Source organism: Lonchura striata, chromosome 10 (genome assembly GCF_046129695.1).
Source record: "Lonchura striata isolate bLonStr1 chromosome 10, bLonStr1.mat, whole genome shotgun sequence".
NCBI lineage: Eukaryota > Metazoa > Chordata > Aves > Passeriformes > Estrildidae > Lonchura > Lonchura striata.
In genome coordinates, this window is record NC_134612.1 from 10569750 (window position 1) to 10587291 (window position 17542).

Genomic DNA, 17542 nt, shown 5'->3' on the forward strand with positions numbered 1-17542 from the left:
CTGCAGACAGATTTTTCCTTTCCCGGGCAGCTGATTTGCTGTGACACTGAAGCCACAAGAGAACTGTTTCTTGTGGAGGAGTCTCCATGGCATGGCAGAGAGAGACTCCCCTCCCTAAGAGACCTGAAGAAAGACTGGCTGAAAGTCTCAGCTTTTGTCTCTTTACGTTGTCAGTGGGAAAGAAAAGAGGATGTGTGGGGAGGAGAAGTGTTTTGAAGGTTTTATTCTGGTTTTCTTATTTTTCTTTTAATTCTGTTAATAAAATTTTCTTTATACCCTTAAAAGTTTTGAGCCCATTTTGCCCTCCTCTTAATCCATATCTCACAGCAGAAAATGAGTAAATAATTCTAGTGGGTGCACTGGAGATTTGGCCAGCACTAGATCCACTACAGCTATAAAGCTGAAAAAGCCTACAAAAAAAAAAGTAATTTCAAGCAGCCTCATATTTTTTAATTGTTAGGATAAAACAAGTGAAAAAGAGGACACAGCTTGACTCAGGAACACAATAATTGTAGAGATTGTGTTTTTTCTAACCTAGCAATAACTAACCAGTGTCCAGATAAGGATTAGTTCTACTAAAAATTAGGAATTGGGCAATGAAACAATGGAATTTTTCTTGGAATTATCTTTCTGTTGGAGGAAAAAAACTATTTTTCACAGAATTAAATATTTTTGTAAGGACAAAATACTAATTATGACCTAAAATTATTTTCTGGGGGGGAAATCTGAAAAATTGTCAAGAAAGTATCCTCCTGGACATTTCCCTGAAACACTTCTGTCAATTCTCCCTTCTTGTTGTCTGTAAATGCTTCAGTCTAATTTGTGGACACTGTTTTTGAATTAACATTTTCTGCAAAAAGAATATACATTTCTTGGGAACGCTTCCTTTTTTCTGTGCCACATTTTGGGCTTGTGACCTCTATACTATCCAGAAATTTTGGCATCAGTCCCACTGTCAAATGTGGACAGCTGACAAACAGATGCTAAAACACCTACTCAGCTTTTGGTTCTATTTTCACTTTCAAAATTCAACATTTTAACTTTGTTTGATCCATATGAAACTGGTAGCATCACAGGAATTCATTTCTAGCAGAGTGCTAGAACTGCACTATCTGAGCAGTGCATTATCTAAGATACTATTTCACCAGTTTTCACACTGAAGAAGACATTCATGAAAATACATTATCACATGCTTATAAAAACATATTTAGGACCCACTTCACTTATTCAGTCCCTATTCAGGTTAAAATTACTGCACTCAGTGGTTTGGTTTCTCCCTGCAAAAGGACTACAAGCAAAAATCAGAATGTTTGAGCACAAACCAGTGCATTGTTTGAGATATTTTCAGACATGTTAAGAATGGACCAAGCAGACCACAGCGTGCTATAGAACCTGAGTGAAGAAATGCTCTGCTTTTAAGCCTAGCTCTGACACATTCTCCATGGCCATGGGTAGTCTCTGCCTTCACTGCCCCACTTCTGTATGAAAATTCTGTACTTACCTCTTTGGGAATTTGTGGTGTTTGTTATCAATAGGAAACAATAACAACTATTGTTATCAATAGTTTAATTAACCTAGTTTTTTACATTTTTTCAAAACCTATAACTTTCTGAGAGACATATCAATAAGTATAAAGCAAAACAATTTAGTGAGTGCATTATTCTGTTAGAGGACTTGCTATAAATTTATGGGACCTGTAATTTTTTATAAATAAATATTTGTTTTATACGTACAGGAACACCATCTAAACCAGGAAATCCTGGGACTCCAGTTGGGCCCTAAAAACAGGTGACATGAAAAAACAAAGTTGATGAGGTCATTACTTAAAAAGAATTAAAAACAATAATATGTGGTACTATATAGCAAGAAACATAAAACCAGTCTTGTTTGAAATATGAATCAAAAGCCATAATTTTCAGAAATTAAATATCTGAAAAAAAAACTTCTACAGGCCTAGCAGAAGACTAGTGCTAACCGTTACCCATGTAACTGGTGGTACAAACACCTAACACTCAATAGCCATTCATCCTCCAAAGATTATAAAATGACAGAATGGGAAATTGCCTGTAACTTATAAAATATTTCTGTACATAATTTCACAATCCTGCTCCTATTTTGATAAAACCAGCAGTACAATTTTTGTTACAGCATTTACATTTTAGATGTGCTAGATAGTGACATTAGTGATTTCACTCTGAGATCAGTCAAATTAGACTATTAAAACTAAAATGAAGTACCAAGGGCCAGGGATTGTGCAGATATGAAATATATTAATCTGAACTTCAAATTATACTCTCTAAGTGGTAATAAATTTCTGTTTAGTGCAGCATTTTTAAAAGCACCATACTGTTCCCTCCAGCTCCACATTTCTACACGTTCTTTGAGGTTAAGGAAGATGATGTGGTATGTGCCAATCAGAGTCAGTCTGTTCATATTTTATGTCTTCTGACAACTTTAATTGAAGTTTTTTTTCAATAATTAATTATTAAATTTTCAAGAATTAATTAACTTCTGAGAGAATTTTGTGTGAGCAAGAATATAGTTTGGCAAACATTTTTTTTGTCATTCAGGTTCTGTGTCACTTATCAACATTTAACATTACACACTGTATACACCTAAAAGAGCTGTCTGTGGTGTTTCCTACCTTATCACCTTTTTCTCCAGCTGGCCCAGGCTTCCCATTCTCACCTCTCTGTCCTTTCTCCCCTTGCAGACCAACTGGTCCTGTAGATCCCAAGGACCCAATTGGACCTTGAGGTCCCAGCTCACCAGGCTGACCCTGTAAAGAGTCCAGAGAAGTGAATGGCTACTGCTGTAACCCCCACAGCAACTCAGAGATCACCCTAAGGATAAAACAAGGCTTACAAAGTATAAATATTCATGATTCAAAACAGCTGCTAGACAGCCTGCAAAACTGTCTCATGAGTTAGGTGCTGTAGGAACACAACCTTCAAGTTTAACAACTTGCTGAGGGTGATAATTTCTTCTCACCTTCATCAGGTCTCCAAGACCACCACTCTGAGATGCTTGGGATAACCTGTAAATCTTCCTGGCTCCACCAATTTAAATATCACCTTTTGCAAGCCTAGGACTTCAATGAGCATTGTGTTTTCCCACCAGAAAAAATGAGGACTCATTTTAGCCAAAGGGACTTCGTACACAATTAGAACAAATCAAGTGAGTTTCCTCTTTCAAGTCATGATATGCCAATTAAGTTTTCCTAGCTCACATTTTTCATAATCACTCATATCTTAGTGCCTCACATAAAATTTGTGACGTTTCCTGGAGAAAAAAAAATAGTTATTAGCTAACATGTTTACAGAAAGCATCAATTTTAATAGGTTGTGTTAAAATGGGTTGGGAGATTGAAGAATGTAATTTATCTATAAATGGCTCTAAATTGAGTATTTGTACCTTCATTACCATACAATCTCCATAGATTTCTATTAACTTTTCCAAGGTAATATACATTCTCTTAAAGCAAAATTACTTCCCATGCCAACTGGACTTTCAGTCTATAACACTGGTGTGGAGTTGTTTCAGATGTGTTGCAGTTTTTGTTCTGTCATGCTCAACAACTATGCAATCATAGATTCCAAGTGCTGAATGAAGCAAGCTTTCTAATCAGGCTTCACATCTGAGCTGTTTACACTTCCACCCTACAAATATCTATGTATTTGCAGGTCTTTATTTCTTTTACATATCTTTTTAATTTTATTTCATTATCCTTGTTTATCTATAACTTGTTCTGTTTCCAAACTGAAGACTTTTTTTTCTTTCCAGACTTCATCCATTAATTATACTAAATTATTATAAATATAATTAATTCTATTAGTTACACAGTATGTATAATCAATAATTTATTACAGTGTAGAATTAATTATTATAAATAATTATTATCCAGTATTTTAAAAGAGAGCAAAATGGAACCCCACGCATTACTGAGAAAACCATATGGCTTTGGACCACTTGAGGGCAGTAAAAGATATTTCAATATTCACAGAAATAACAGATTCTGTCAGATTCTTTTATGAATGGATTGAAGGAAAAAAGATAGAAATGAAGGATGATTGTAAGAAGATATGTAGCTTCAGGAAGCAAAAGAACTGAATGCTTGCTTCTCAATGTAATCATTTCAGCAGACTGAATCTATCTGAACAAAATCTTGTGAATTACAAGCAGGTATTTATACTTCTTTTACTTTTTATTTATTTTCTAATTGTCTTTTTAGAATCACTGTGATTTGACAGTGAAAATAAGTGAAAAAATGTATGGTATACATCACTAAATCAAATAAACAAAACAACAGAGAAGGTAATTTACTATATGTTTGGATAGGAATGTACTATAGGTTCCTGCCCAGTGGAAGTAGGACTGGATGTCCACTGGCCCTTAAGTTATGAACAGGAACTTAGTCCAGAGGCTAGGAAAAGAAGTCCTACACTTAGAAATAAGGATCACCTGAAAAAAAGAATTCTCATGTGAGTCATGTTCCATTTATCTTTACTCCCTCCTCTCACTCCAGCCTCGATCCTGCTTCCAGAGAAGTCACTGGCAAAAATTCAAGGGCAGTCTCAGCATGTTGTCTCCTCTAACAGTTACAATTTTTGGGATACCAGGATTTCAGCATTGTAAAATATTATGCAAATTAAGTTCTACTGATATTAAAAGCTGATGATTCTGCATCCTTGTTAACAGTGAATGGACAGTCAGGATTCTTTCTGGGTGTTGAGTGTTTGCTTGTATGAGCAGTTGCAGCCTGTCTACTCACAGAGCCTTGCTCATTCTATGTTAGAATGAATTTATTAATTTAAGTACTTCTAAGGTAGTTATTATGCCCTTTAAATACTTGATTGAAAAAAATATTTGGACAACCATTTTAATTAAAGCACCATTTTGAGTACAAGTGGAATGAATCAGACTAATAATATAATAAAATACAACTGTTTGAACCATTAACTTTATTGGAAGTGGTATGACTTTTTAGTTCTGTAAACTAGCTATTACCTTGCAAAATGCATCTTTCATCAACAGGAAAAGAAAAGCATAAGATGTTTTGCACTATTTTTTAATGCTTTTGTCTTTTAATGCATTTTGTTGACAACAGGTTTCTGCACTAAGTTCAGTGTTTTTAATTAATAGTGTATATGTGCTGCATTCAAGAGTTGAAAGATAAAATTTTCAAAACATGTTCTATTCTTTGGATAAGTTTCAGTTAAGAAACATGATTTTTATTGCACTCAGAAAAAAAGCTGAGATGCTGTAGGAATTCTATGGTAGTAATTATAATTAAAAAATAAACACTTCCAGGAAGTGTAGTCCTCTAGGTTGATAAAATGTCTTCATTTGCTGCTACCCTGTGAATTTAATTGACTTCATGGTCTTCAGTAGAAGGCAGTGAAGTCATAGAACAGAGTCACTGAATTCAGAATTCACAATGGGTTTGGCAGCTGATACAACTTTAGCATGCCATATGAAGCTGATGGATTCTGTCTCTTTCTTTCAGCTCAAAGACTGATAATGACTGGAGCTTTGTTAAGACCAAACTGATACGATGCCATAACATCTATTATCACATCTATTATTTGTGCCCATCCAATGTGACTACCACAGCATTACAGTCTCAGGACAGCTGTAAAAATAAAGAGGATGAAGGTAGTCATGCTCATGTGGAAATGACAAATTAGCTCAGATAAAATGAACAGAATATTATGCCCACTCTGCCATCTGATGCCAATAAATTCCTCTAGGTTTTCAGTGCCTTGTTAATTGTCTAGGTCAGGAGCTACCATGCCAAGACCATGGTCTGTTATTTTAGCATATCCTGGGCTTGACCTGCAGTAAGAAATTTACTTTAAGCAAAACAAGGCTATATTGTTTTTTAATTAACTATGCTTCCCAAGACTAAGACTGCAAGTACTTCAGAATCAGGTAACAAAACATTTAATGCTGTTTGGAAAAAGGCAATAGCCAAGGTTAACTGGAATTTTTTTTTTTTATAAATGCATGAGACTGAAGAGCATCTGATTTTGAGAGTGTCTTGAGCACTTAACTGTCTCAAGTACAATGTTTTAAAGGAGTCTTAATTGGAAATAAAAAATGTCACGCTACTCAAGTGAATTGTCTTGCTTCTCATTATCAAAAAAGTCAAAAGTAGCCCAGTTCCCACCTAGTAAGGACAGTACCCTATGTTACAGGCTATGGAGATGTACAAGTGATTTGTGAAATGCACTCACCTTCTGTTCATAAGAACAAAAGTGAAAATGTCCAGAAACTCCACACAGATTGTAGGAAAATAATACAGCAGCCCTTTCCACTATGCTCTGGACTCTGGCTTGTAACCAGTCTTTCTCATTTCACCAGGAGCAGGACAGAACAAGAAGGAAAGGAAAGCAGGCAAGAGAGGAGTGCTCACTAAGACATTTGGAGAGCTGCTTTATTTTGTAATTTACTTAGTGAGGTGGGGGCATCTGCTGCAGCTCTAAGCTTCACCCATGTCCTCTCCCCTTTTGGAAGAGCTGGTCGATTACACAGCAAAGCCACAGCTTTGGAGGGGTTTGGAGAGGCGTCCTTTCTGGGGAGAGTCTACTCCTCACTGTGTAAGACTAGAACCAGCTAATTGTCATGTAAGCCAAGATTCAAAAAAACTCAGAACAAACCCTCTTCTAAATATAAACCTGATTAAGATGAGATAAATCTGAGAAATCACACAATTTGGCATTAAATCCAGTATCTTGTCTTTAATAGACCAAATTAGATAATTTATTTTCATAGATTTTAGCCAAGTAAATGCAATAATAATACTTAGAGCTTGACTTTACATAGAATCAGAGAATGGTTTGGGATAGAAGGGATCTTAAAGATCAAGTTGTTCCAAACCCCCTTTTATGGTTAGGATGAGCTTCCTCTAGACCAGGTCACTCAAAACCTGGCCCTGAACACTTCCAAGGATGAGGCATCCACAATTTCCCTGGGCAGCCTGTCCCAGGGCCTAACTACCATCACAGTGAAGAATTTCTTCCTCATATAGATCTAAATTCTCTTTCAGCCTGAAGCCACTACCCCTTGTTCTGTCACTACAGGCCCTTGTAAATAGTCTATCTTTCTTGTAAAGAACATCTGAACCATGCTGAAAACTACTGGGAAAATTGGCAACTTAGCATATTTGGCAACTTTATTATATTTTTAATGATACAATATGCTACAAGAACAAAACCCCTGATGATGCAGTTTAGTATTCACAGTGATACTTCACAGAAGCATGACAAATCACAGTGAAGTGATGAAAACAGCATTCACAATGTATACTTAGGTTTGTGTTTTAACTCTGTGGGACTATGAAAAGAAAAACTGTCCAATAAGCCAGTGGGTGTCACTATTGTGTTAAACAAACTCAGCAAATCATAGTTAAGCAATGAAACTCTTTACTGCCAATGGATGAAAACAGACAGCAACAAATAGAACATAGATATTATAGAAATAGACCACAAACCAAACATCAGCTTAGCTAATAAAATAAAACTGAGTTTTGCTCAGTACCATTTTATTGAAGTCACTGTTAACAATTTTTGGTTGATTTAAATATGTAAAAAAGAATGGTTATGTGGAGTTTTATCTTGCTTGATGTAGAAGAGCTTGGAAATCTGTAGCAACTGAGAAAAAAACATTTTCAGTATGGTAGGACAGGGGAACCAAAAGTATTAAGAAAAGAAAGATGCTCAAGAACAAAAGGAAGGATAATTAACAGGGTCAAAACTTCTAAAATTTGAAAAATTACTAATATGAAAAGTGCCTAATATGAAAAATGCTAATTTACAGGTGCTGTAGCTGGGCATTGTGTATGATGAACAACTTCAAAGAGACCTTGCAGTGATTGGTGTGATTCTCCTTACAGACTGGAGTGCTTCTGTTTCTATTTCACATTCTGGTAAGCAGGATCCATTCCCTACCAGCTGAAATCCTAACTTCCGTAGTCAGAGGACTGCCTATTCCTCTGCTCAAATACAAAAAAAAAAAAAAAAAAAAAAGTGTGGTCTGCTCTGTATGTAGATTTAGGGGTCTCATTTCTTTTGGTCTGTTTTATAGAAAAACATAATATGGTTCTCAGTGAATTTCTCAGTGAATGTAAGTGAAATGCATAACTGGTCTCTCTTCTGCTTTAAAACGTACAGCTAATGTACTGGGAAAAAATGATCAACAAGTAGGAGAAAAATAATGGGAGAAATCTAGATTTCCTCAGATGATAGTGTACATGCATCTCTGGTAGTGAATTTGAGACCGAGCAGAAGGTTTTTACTTATTTATTTCCTGAGTGTGCAACTTGAAAATTCAAATACAAATATTGGATATTCCATGTGAATAATAGAATGCCACTGCATACTGACATGCAAAAAACGTGTTTTAATAAATGCCTCTTACTTCCCAAAACAGACAGAATTTGCACAATTTTCAGAGTTAATGCATTTTAAATATGTTTACACTGTGCTGTAAATTGAACTCCAATAACCTATGGAACCTACTAAGGAAATCTGGCAACTCACAAGATCTGTTGGGGAGATGTTACAAGAGAAGCAGTGCCAGAATATTGACTTACTCACAGGTAACTTTGCTCATTCTTACTCCAAGGCAGTGCATTCTTGCCCTGCAGTGACTGATAGCATCTGACTTCCTAATTTACCTGTGATACCCAAGTGACTCAGCATCTCTTGGGAATGCTTACTCCTTACATCTGAAGTGTCAGAAAGTGTAAAGCCCTCCTCTTAGATTTCTGTTTGCTGCATTCTCCCCTACACTAGGATAAAAATAAACCTCTTGCTTCATCTGCAAAAGAATGAACATTGGTCCTGCTGAGTTATATTTATTATTCACTTTGATCCAGGCATTTCACATGACCCCATAGAAGCCAGATCAGGTTGGCTCATGAATAGATGCTTGCTTCCCAAATCTACTTAACTAAAAACAAAGCCAACGGAATTGAATAGGATCAAACTCCGGGGTCAGCACAGGACAGTTTACAATCGGTCAGTGCTAACTGCAAACATTTTTTTAACTATCTAAATTCTATTAGAGCAGCCAGCATTTTTGGAAGCTAGTGATACAACTGCAGGAGTTTTCCAGGAAACAATTTTCCAGTGTTGTAAAAGAGGATGAAATGGTGGAAAAGTTTTACTACATCTTTAATGAAAATTGAAATCACAGATTTTATGGCCCACCAAAAAGGAAGAAGGGAAAAAGAATCTAAGAAGTCAGGTAGAACACTTACTGCCATATTTCGCTAATGATGTTTTGCCTCATTTAGCTGTTCTACAGTTCTGAAATGTCTAGGTGTATTAGCACACAGTATGGGTAAAGAGATTTAGCAGCACATTTTAATGGTGTCCTATGGAAGAGAGAGTCGTTTTGAGTTCTGATGCAAGAACAAAAGATAAACAGGATCATGAGAGACTACAAGACTGCAATCCCAAGTGAACAGAAGTCAAAATTCCATTGTGATGTAAACAATTGTAATGATATGCTACTAGCAGTAGTGACTAAAATGTTTTTTTCAGACAGTGATTTCTTGCTAATGAATAGGAGTGTAAATCTATTTATTGCACAGATATATATATGGTTGAGAGAATTAAAAATGGCAGGTAGACAAGCTCTTCTAAAACCCAATAGAACAACTGATGCACAGCTATTATGGTTTTATTTAATTATTAAATTAAAGTTCTGCTATTTGCTGAAGAAAGTAGAAGCAAATAGCTTCTACTTTTCTTTCAATTTGCCCAGTATCAATACATTCAAGTATGGCCATGGCAGTTTCATTTTCTTATTCCCATGGTCAGCTTTTCTCTAGCTAAACCTCAATTATCATTATCTTGTCCACTTATAATAAAGAAGATTTTTGATATTGAAATTTAAAATATTTTCAAACGGGCAAATAGAAGGCAAAGTCATAATACCAAAAGTTCTGAATATTTAGGCTTGTGTACTGTACAATGCCAGAGGCTTTTAATAATCATTTATTTTTTACAATTCCAAGACAGGATTGAGGAAAATGCAAAACTCTGAGGAACCAGCCCCAGACCAGGAATCAGACAGAAAAGCAGATAAAGTAGTTGTTTTGCATTCTAGAAAGCTAACAATAAGATAAACCAATCTTTTATCTTGTAATGGGTAGTCTCCACAAAAGCTCAGAGAGCAAAGTTAGTGTGTCAGAGTGTAAAGCAGAACACAGCAAATTTTAAAAACCAGAAGAATTGTAGCATGAAAGAAAATATTAAATAATCCTATAGAAAAATGTTCATCATCATACATTAGTATAGAAAATATGGGCAATAATCTATGTGAGGCAGTGTAGGGTCTGAAGAGTACTTCTGTTTCTAGTATATTGATTAATATAAATGACTGCATGAAATATAAATGAATATGACATTGGAGATACTTTATCCATTATCCATCAGGGTACTTGTGCATCCTTATTTCAGAGCTTTTTCAGAAAATGGTACAATACTCAGACTTACCATTGCATAACAACCTTCAATTCATTTTGAAATGTTCATTAGCCTTCTATTTGGCACTTAGGTCCAGTTCCTTGGAATTATTTAGAAAACTAACAGCAAATGCATGAATCATAGTACAGTTTATGTGTGATAAGGACAGCCTAGGAAAGAGCTACAACAATGGCAGAAGGTATTTATTATTGACTGATTATGGGCATGTAATTCAGAACTTCCAGGCAACTGAGTGAGAACCCAAATCAGGGAAATTCCCCCTAGTTTGAAAGTTAGTTATTTTTAAATGGCACTTCAGATCAGGTTTTTGGTACCCAAAACAGTCTGTTCAGTAGCACTGAGAGACACTGCAGAGGTACCAGTCAAAATACTTTTCCTGGGATGCCCTTTTGTTAGCACAGTGTTACAGAGATATACACATTCTAGACCGCTATTATGAAAATCCTACAGCATGGGGGACTTTCACATAGACATAATCCTGGAGGATTAGGATAGGATCCAAGGACACCAGGGCAGTGATCATGACACAGCAAAGAGTGCAGCTAACTGCAGAAGCACAGGAAGAGAAAGGTGTGTCTTGCTGTTCTGGCAACTCAGGTTGTACACAGCAAAATGGGGCATGTGGCTCTTCCAAAACTGATCCACCATATTCAACCTTCCTAAACCCAAACTTAACCATTAATACTTTGGTAGAAAACAAATTTCATCACTGACAATTTTTCAGTTGATCACCAATCAGGACATGTATATGTATACGTGTATGTTATGTGTATGTGTATGTGTATGTGTATGTATGTATATGTATATGTGTATGTTATGTGTATGTGTATATAAAGCTTCTGTATATATGTAAGTTTTTCCCTCATACAATGTTTAAATTATTGGCTATCTCTAGATAGAGATGTATTATGAGAAAGAACAGTCAGGATAAACTAGTCATGACTGGAAGAATTTCAATTAGCAATTAACAACATGCACAGTTACTAATTTTAGCATGTAATGTGAAAATGCCTGAGTTGTTTTATAATTATTCATAAGACAAAGAGAATTTATTGGGTTTTTTTAAAGTTAGTATCTTAAGTGAATAAGATAAAAAGTCTGCAAACATTTTTAGAGTCACCCAACCCAAATAAGAAATAACTAATTTGTCATAAAACTAGAGAATGGCATGGACATTCTCTTTCAACCAGCCTCTTAGTAGAAGACAAGTATAAATTTCTATACTTTACATGTGTTAGGAATTACATCTAATTCCTAGACTGATTTCAAAGAATCCTTAATGCAAGAAAGGCACCATGATTAGTAGAAACCCAATTAGAAACAAAATTCTTTACAGTCTTAGGTTTCTTCAGTGACAGCTGTACTTGATACCAGTGACAGAATTATGCTAGTTTGTCAGATGTGTTTATGTCCGAATATTGATTTACTGATTTATCAACCATGTTGATTTTTAGGAGCAGCAATGTGCACAAAATGAACAGTACTTACAACAATAGTTATCATTAGTTCTAATCACAACTCACCCTTGATCCTTTCTCTGGAAAGCACCGACAAACTGAACAATCCTGTCCCCCACATGGATCAATATATGCATATCCTCCCTAAAAATTGAAAAGTTATGCATTTATCAATGCACAATGGACAACAATTACATCATCAAATACTGTCAGCTGGACATATTAGCTAATTAGGTGGTTTTCAAGGCAAAAGATCTCTCATCAACATAAACATGCTGGCAAGATAGGAGCAATAAGTAAAAGCTTATTACTTGTTGCTGTAGAAGGTGGAAGACCTTAACTACAAGTTATGTTACATAACACTAAATATTACAGCCAAATATAACTTAGGAAACCAGCTGCACCTGAAATAAATTTTAACAGAACCAGAATTTAATTTGCAATAATGTAAAATTTGTAATCCATCACATTATTTTAGGAGATTGTTCAACTACAATGAATGATAAAAGTCAATACAAGGTGAAGGAGCAAGAAATTCACTCAGAGATAAAACCTTGAATTTAATTCTTGTCTATTAAATGAAACAAAGTATTTGCATGGTGTAATTATGCATTGCCTACTATTAATTTACTTATTTCTTTTCTTTAAATTTTCTGTTATTGTCCTTTTAATAGCAAAGAAGTGACTGTTTTTTTTCATCAAACTGCAATGACAAAAAAGATTATATTCAAGGGAAAATTAAAACACAACAAAACATAAATTTAGTAGATCTTCTGTGTGGTAAATGAACACTGTTCTTTTCTATTTCTCCAAATGTAGTAATAAACACACATCATATGCACTTATAAACTAGTTTGGAATGTCCACTAAATAACATTTTTTCAGGAAAACTGTGTAAATTATCAAGGATATATTTAAAATAATTTTAACAAGGAGGTAAAAGATTTAAAAATAATGTAGATAAACAAGTAAATGGTGATAAAACAAATATTTCCTCAGTGTGGGTTTTCATTATTATGAAGGTCAAAATTGTTTTGTTACTGGTTTTAATACCCAACAGAAGATTATAGACTCATACTTCAATGTTTCAAGGAGAAAACTCTGACAAATATTAGATAAGGAGGAAAAATTTTGTTCTATCTATATCATTTTTAGAATATCTGGAATTCCCAAACCTCATAACAGGAGGGTATGATGATCTCTCTCGCAGACTAGCTGTCTTTCACACACTGCATTTCCCATGAAATTACTAATCTACTCTGCACTAGTCTCTCACATAATTGTTAGAATCTTGCCTCTCCTGTAATGTAAATAGAATACAAATTTCCAATAATGGAACTATTATCCTTTCCTCTGATTGAACGGTTATTTTTAAAAAATATTACAAACTTTAACAGCTCAAATAAAAAGGGATGAGTCTGGGGACAAAAAAAATCTCTACAAAAAAAAGCTTCTAAATATTTGAAAGAATACAAAGAGGATGGACTTGAAAGAAGGCAAGGGTATTGCAAACATAAGGGTAATATGAAGGGCAGTACAGAGAGGATAATAAAATAGATATTGAAACTATATTATATGTGAAAATTTGGCTTCAGAGAGATGGGACTGTCCATAGAAGCCAGTTTAAGATCTAGGCTAACATACAGAGCAGAATGGAAAGCTGGAATTGACATGTGCCATATTGCAGAACCATTAAGGAGACTTTATGAGAAAGGAGACAGACTCGGTGAACAAGGGAGGGTTTTCTACATCCAGCTTTCCAAAAGCACCTCAAGAAGCCAGAATTAGAATCTAGGAAAATCCAGAGCATAAATTTGCAAAATAGAGAAGATGAGTAGCAGAAAGGAAAGTCAGAACCACAGAAATATGGAAAGGAACATAACAGTTCTCCCACAGAACTATTGATGATTTTGGTGCATGTGGTGCTACTTGTTTAAACTCTACCATTCTCTCCCTCACCTGCCTAAAGTAAATGTCACTTACCCCATCAATTCCTTGAGTTGAAAAAACAATCAGCAGCCACCTGATTTAAAAGAAGAAAACTGAATTAGAACTACACTCACAACATCAAACCTTCACAAAAATTTAGCTTGTAGAAAGTGAGAAGTGATCAAGTGTGTACTATTCTACAGGATACAGTGAAGCCTTTTTCAAAATTACTCCAACTTTCCAAATATCTAGGCATTTCTTATTACTGTCAAATTAATAGCTAAGAATATATCTCAGTGAATCTGGTTAAAAAATGTAGTGATCTGTAAAACTCACCAGGCAGCTGTGATAAGCCACTTAATCCGTTCAAATGAATCCTTTGTTAATGCCATTCCTGCTGATTGAGGATTTGTATATGCAGCACTTTTTTTTTTCTTTAAATGGCAGGTCTTCTCTTTCCTTCTGTTTGTGGCTGGTCTATAAACACTGTTCCATATTGGTGTTATTTTCCCCTCTGAACCTGTTTCTATTAAAATAAACATCCAATGTACACATGAATAATTACAGGAAAACCAAAAATAAGTCTTAACCCTTTGTGCGTTACACTGTACAGCTTTTTGTTGTCACTACATTATATTATTCTATTCGGGCCACATTTTATTTTATCAGCAATCCAATTATTTCAAGGGGACTATAATGAAACTGCAGATGCACATAAAAAGGAGTACAAGATTTCAGCCTAGTAAAGATAGTCTTCATTCTGTGTTTAAAGTAATGAACAAAGAGCATCTTGCATCATTATTTCTTTAAAAGTTTTCATAGCCATTTTAGTTAAAGGCATTAAGACAAAAGATGCAATACCCATGTATAGTAAAAAACCTAATGAAATTTAAAAAAACCTCAAGGAATTATTTGTTATAGTTTTAAGACCAGGCTGAGCATCAGCATCTTTTGCAAATGGGGCTGGACCAGTCTGTGCCAGCATCTGAGCAGAGGAAGAACACTCTGAATGCAGAATAAAACATATGCACTTCATCTAAGAGTTCTACCCATCTGCATGGACAGATTGCAATCATTGGACACATCACCTAGAGTTTTTAGCTTTATTTTTAGAACATTTTTTCTGCAGCTTTTGCCAGGACTTAGGAAGCTGGAAGCTCTTTGTGCAGGACTGACCAGTGGCCTCCACAGTCCTACACAGTCAAATTTTGCATATATAAATTGCATATGTAATACATAATTTGCATACAGAGTGCATCCCTGACCTATGACTTAGGTTCAACAGCAGTTTTATTTGCTGCTCCAACCTTTTTGGAAACTCAAGCTTCACAAATCCACAGACATGGCCAGGTCATGTGCATATTTCATATCCCCCAAATAAAAAAGAAGCTACAATCCTTTGTAATAAGGCATATCTGGCAAATGAGTCACACTGGTTATTTCAAACTGAAGGTTTAACAGCTGGGCTTCTCCCAGGTTAGCACAGATTATCACAGGCTTCTGCTTTTTAGCACTCTAGTATTCCAAATGTGGGGAATAAGTCTGAGCAAACTGAACACTGACTAGAGGTTGTGTTGACAGGGATTTGCTTCCTTTGGAGAAGCCTCCTGAGAAGGGAGGAAGGATGTGAAGTGCAGCAAACTGGCTGCTCTCTGATAGCTGTTCAGGCAGCAGCCATGTGTTTGTTAAACATGTGAGAGTACAGTTCCTGAAACATTACTGTTTTGCTTTCAATTATTTGGATAGTGTGGCATCTTTCATAGCCAGAACTAATCTATAAATATCGATTCCTGTGTATATTAAAATATATCCAAATATATCACAGTATATCCAAATCCCACAGTACTAAGAGGAGACTTTGGAAGCTGCTGTGCACTGACTGATGAATAAATAGCCTAAAGGCAGCCAGTCCATGCTGCAAGATCACTCTTTACATGTATTGTACAGTACTCCATTCATCTGTCAAATTCTTACAGTCTTGCTGTGCCCCAGTTCCCCATCTGTAAGAAAAGAAAAAAAATAACAACATCCCTAATAAAAAAATAATATTCCAACAGCATTCCTACCTCACTGATTTTTTTACATTAGTAATATAAACAATATAAGCAAAATTGTGAGGCAATAAAATATTGCAAGGACTGATTGCCTCAAATGGAAAATCCAAGTCATAGTGTTGAGACTTTGCAGAAATGTGTTCCTGTTGCCCACTATCCATCTCATTATTTAATTATCCAAACAGCTTCTGAAAATTAAGAAAAAAATTTAAAAGAAAATTATATTTGGTACATTTGCTTTGTATTAGCAGAGAAACTTTTATTTTCAAATTAAAATCCATTTTGATCCAACCCATTGACACAGTTTGAAATAATACTTAATGCATGAGTGGAAGACTTGCAATCCTCTACTTGTTATTTTGTCATGGCTATCTAAACCCCATTATTTTCTGAACAAGTTGAATTGTTCAGTAGATAATAAAATAACAGAAAGAATACAAGGTTTTGTTTAGATTGATGTGTCAAATTGATATCATTTTTTATGTTTTTGAAGCAATCACAACAGTTACCTCAAAAAAATATCCCCAGGACAGCACACTCACTGCCACCAAAGGAATAGGTTTCACATGAGATCACCAAACCTCACCTCAGCCTCAGAAAACAGAAGGGGAAAAGCTGGCACTATAACATAATCTAGATATTTACTTTCTAGACAGGAATCAAGAAGCAAGACCATTTCATTCTCTGCTAAAGAATGTAACTCTGCTAAAGAACAAGGGACATGAGCCATAGTTTGAGGCAGACACACAGCTACAATTATTGAGGTAAAAAAATTAGAGCAATCCTAACTGTATTTTCATTACAGCCAAAGGAAGCAACATTATGTACAACAATACCACACAAGTTGCAAAGTCAAGGATTCAGAAGCTGTGAAATAAAAAATGGGGTTGTGTGCTCAGCTTTAATATGGTTCTTTCATGCATATAATTCAGACATTCATTTGAAATCTGTGAACATATAGCTGTTTTCCATAGGACTTTTGCCTCATTCATGATGGACATATTCAATACTCTCTCCATTCTTTCCAATAAGTCCCATTTTTTCATTTACAGTGTTCTATAAAACTTTGCACTTTATACTAAATTCATACAATTTTAATGTTTCCCACAAAAATATTCCTGAAAATAGTATTATCCTTTCTCTACCAAAGAGAACCAAGGAAACAAAACCAAAGTTAAAATAATTAAGTATCAGTTACTGTAGAAAAAGACAAACTTTAATTAGATGCAGCTTTCAATTGCTTTCTAGAATTAAGGTTGATCTCCAGTGTTCATGTACTGGTGCTTTTCTGTGAAGCAGGTCTACAGGCAGCTGCAGGTATACATTTTGGCAGAACTGATGCTAACCCTGCCTGGACAGCTGTTTAGACAGACAAGATTGTCTGAGTTTGTAGCTCTCAGATAATATCATGGATTACAGCAGTATCAGCAACACAGTGTGCATCAAGGTTCCACAGGCTTGGTGTGGATGGACACTGCCAATGATGGCAACAGTGAGCAGGGAAGAGAACATCAGTGGCTGATCTTGCCTTTGGAGCAGCTCGGTGCTCCTTTGGAGTCACAGATCTGTCCTGGTAACTCACATAAAGGCATGTATGCTTCTATGT

At 35.4% G+C, this 17542-nt stretch overlaps 1 protein-coding gene across 1 annotated transcript in view; it reads right to left on the bottom strand.

Annotated features, from left to right (window-relative positions):
• The window catches only part of COL4A4 (collagen type IV alpha 4 chain), a 62052-nt gene extending 47550 nt beyond the window's left edge, over positions 1–14502 (bottom strand). The window contains exons 1-5 of the mRNA XM_031505649.2: positions 14219–14502; positions 13937–13976; positions 12020–12097; positions 2645–2779; positions 1734–1778 (exon numbers count right to left, since the gene is read on the bottom strand). Coding sequence (XP_031361509.2) covers positions 1734–1778; positions 2645–2779; positions 12020–12097; positions 13937–13976; positions 14219–14424 — 504 coding nt within the window. The 5' untranslated portion in view covers positions 14425–14502. The remainder of the gene's footprint in view (positions 1–1733; positions 1779–2644; positions 2780–12019; positions 12098–13936; positions 13977–14218) is intronic.
• Between the last annotated feature and the right edge of the window lie 3040 nt (positions 14503–17542).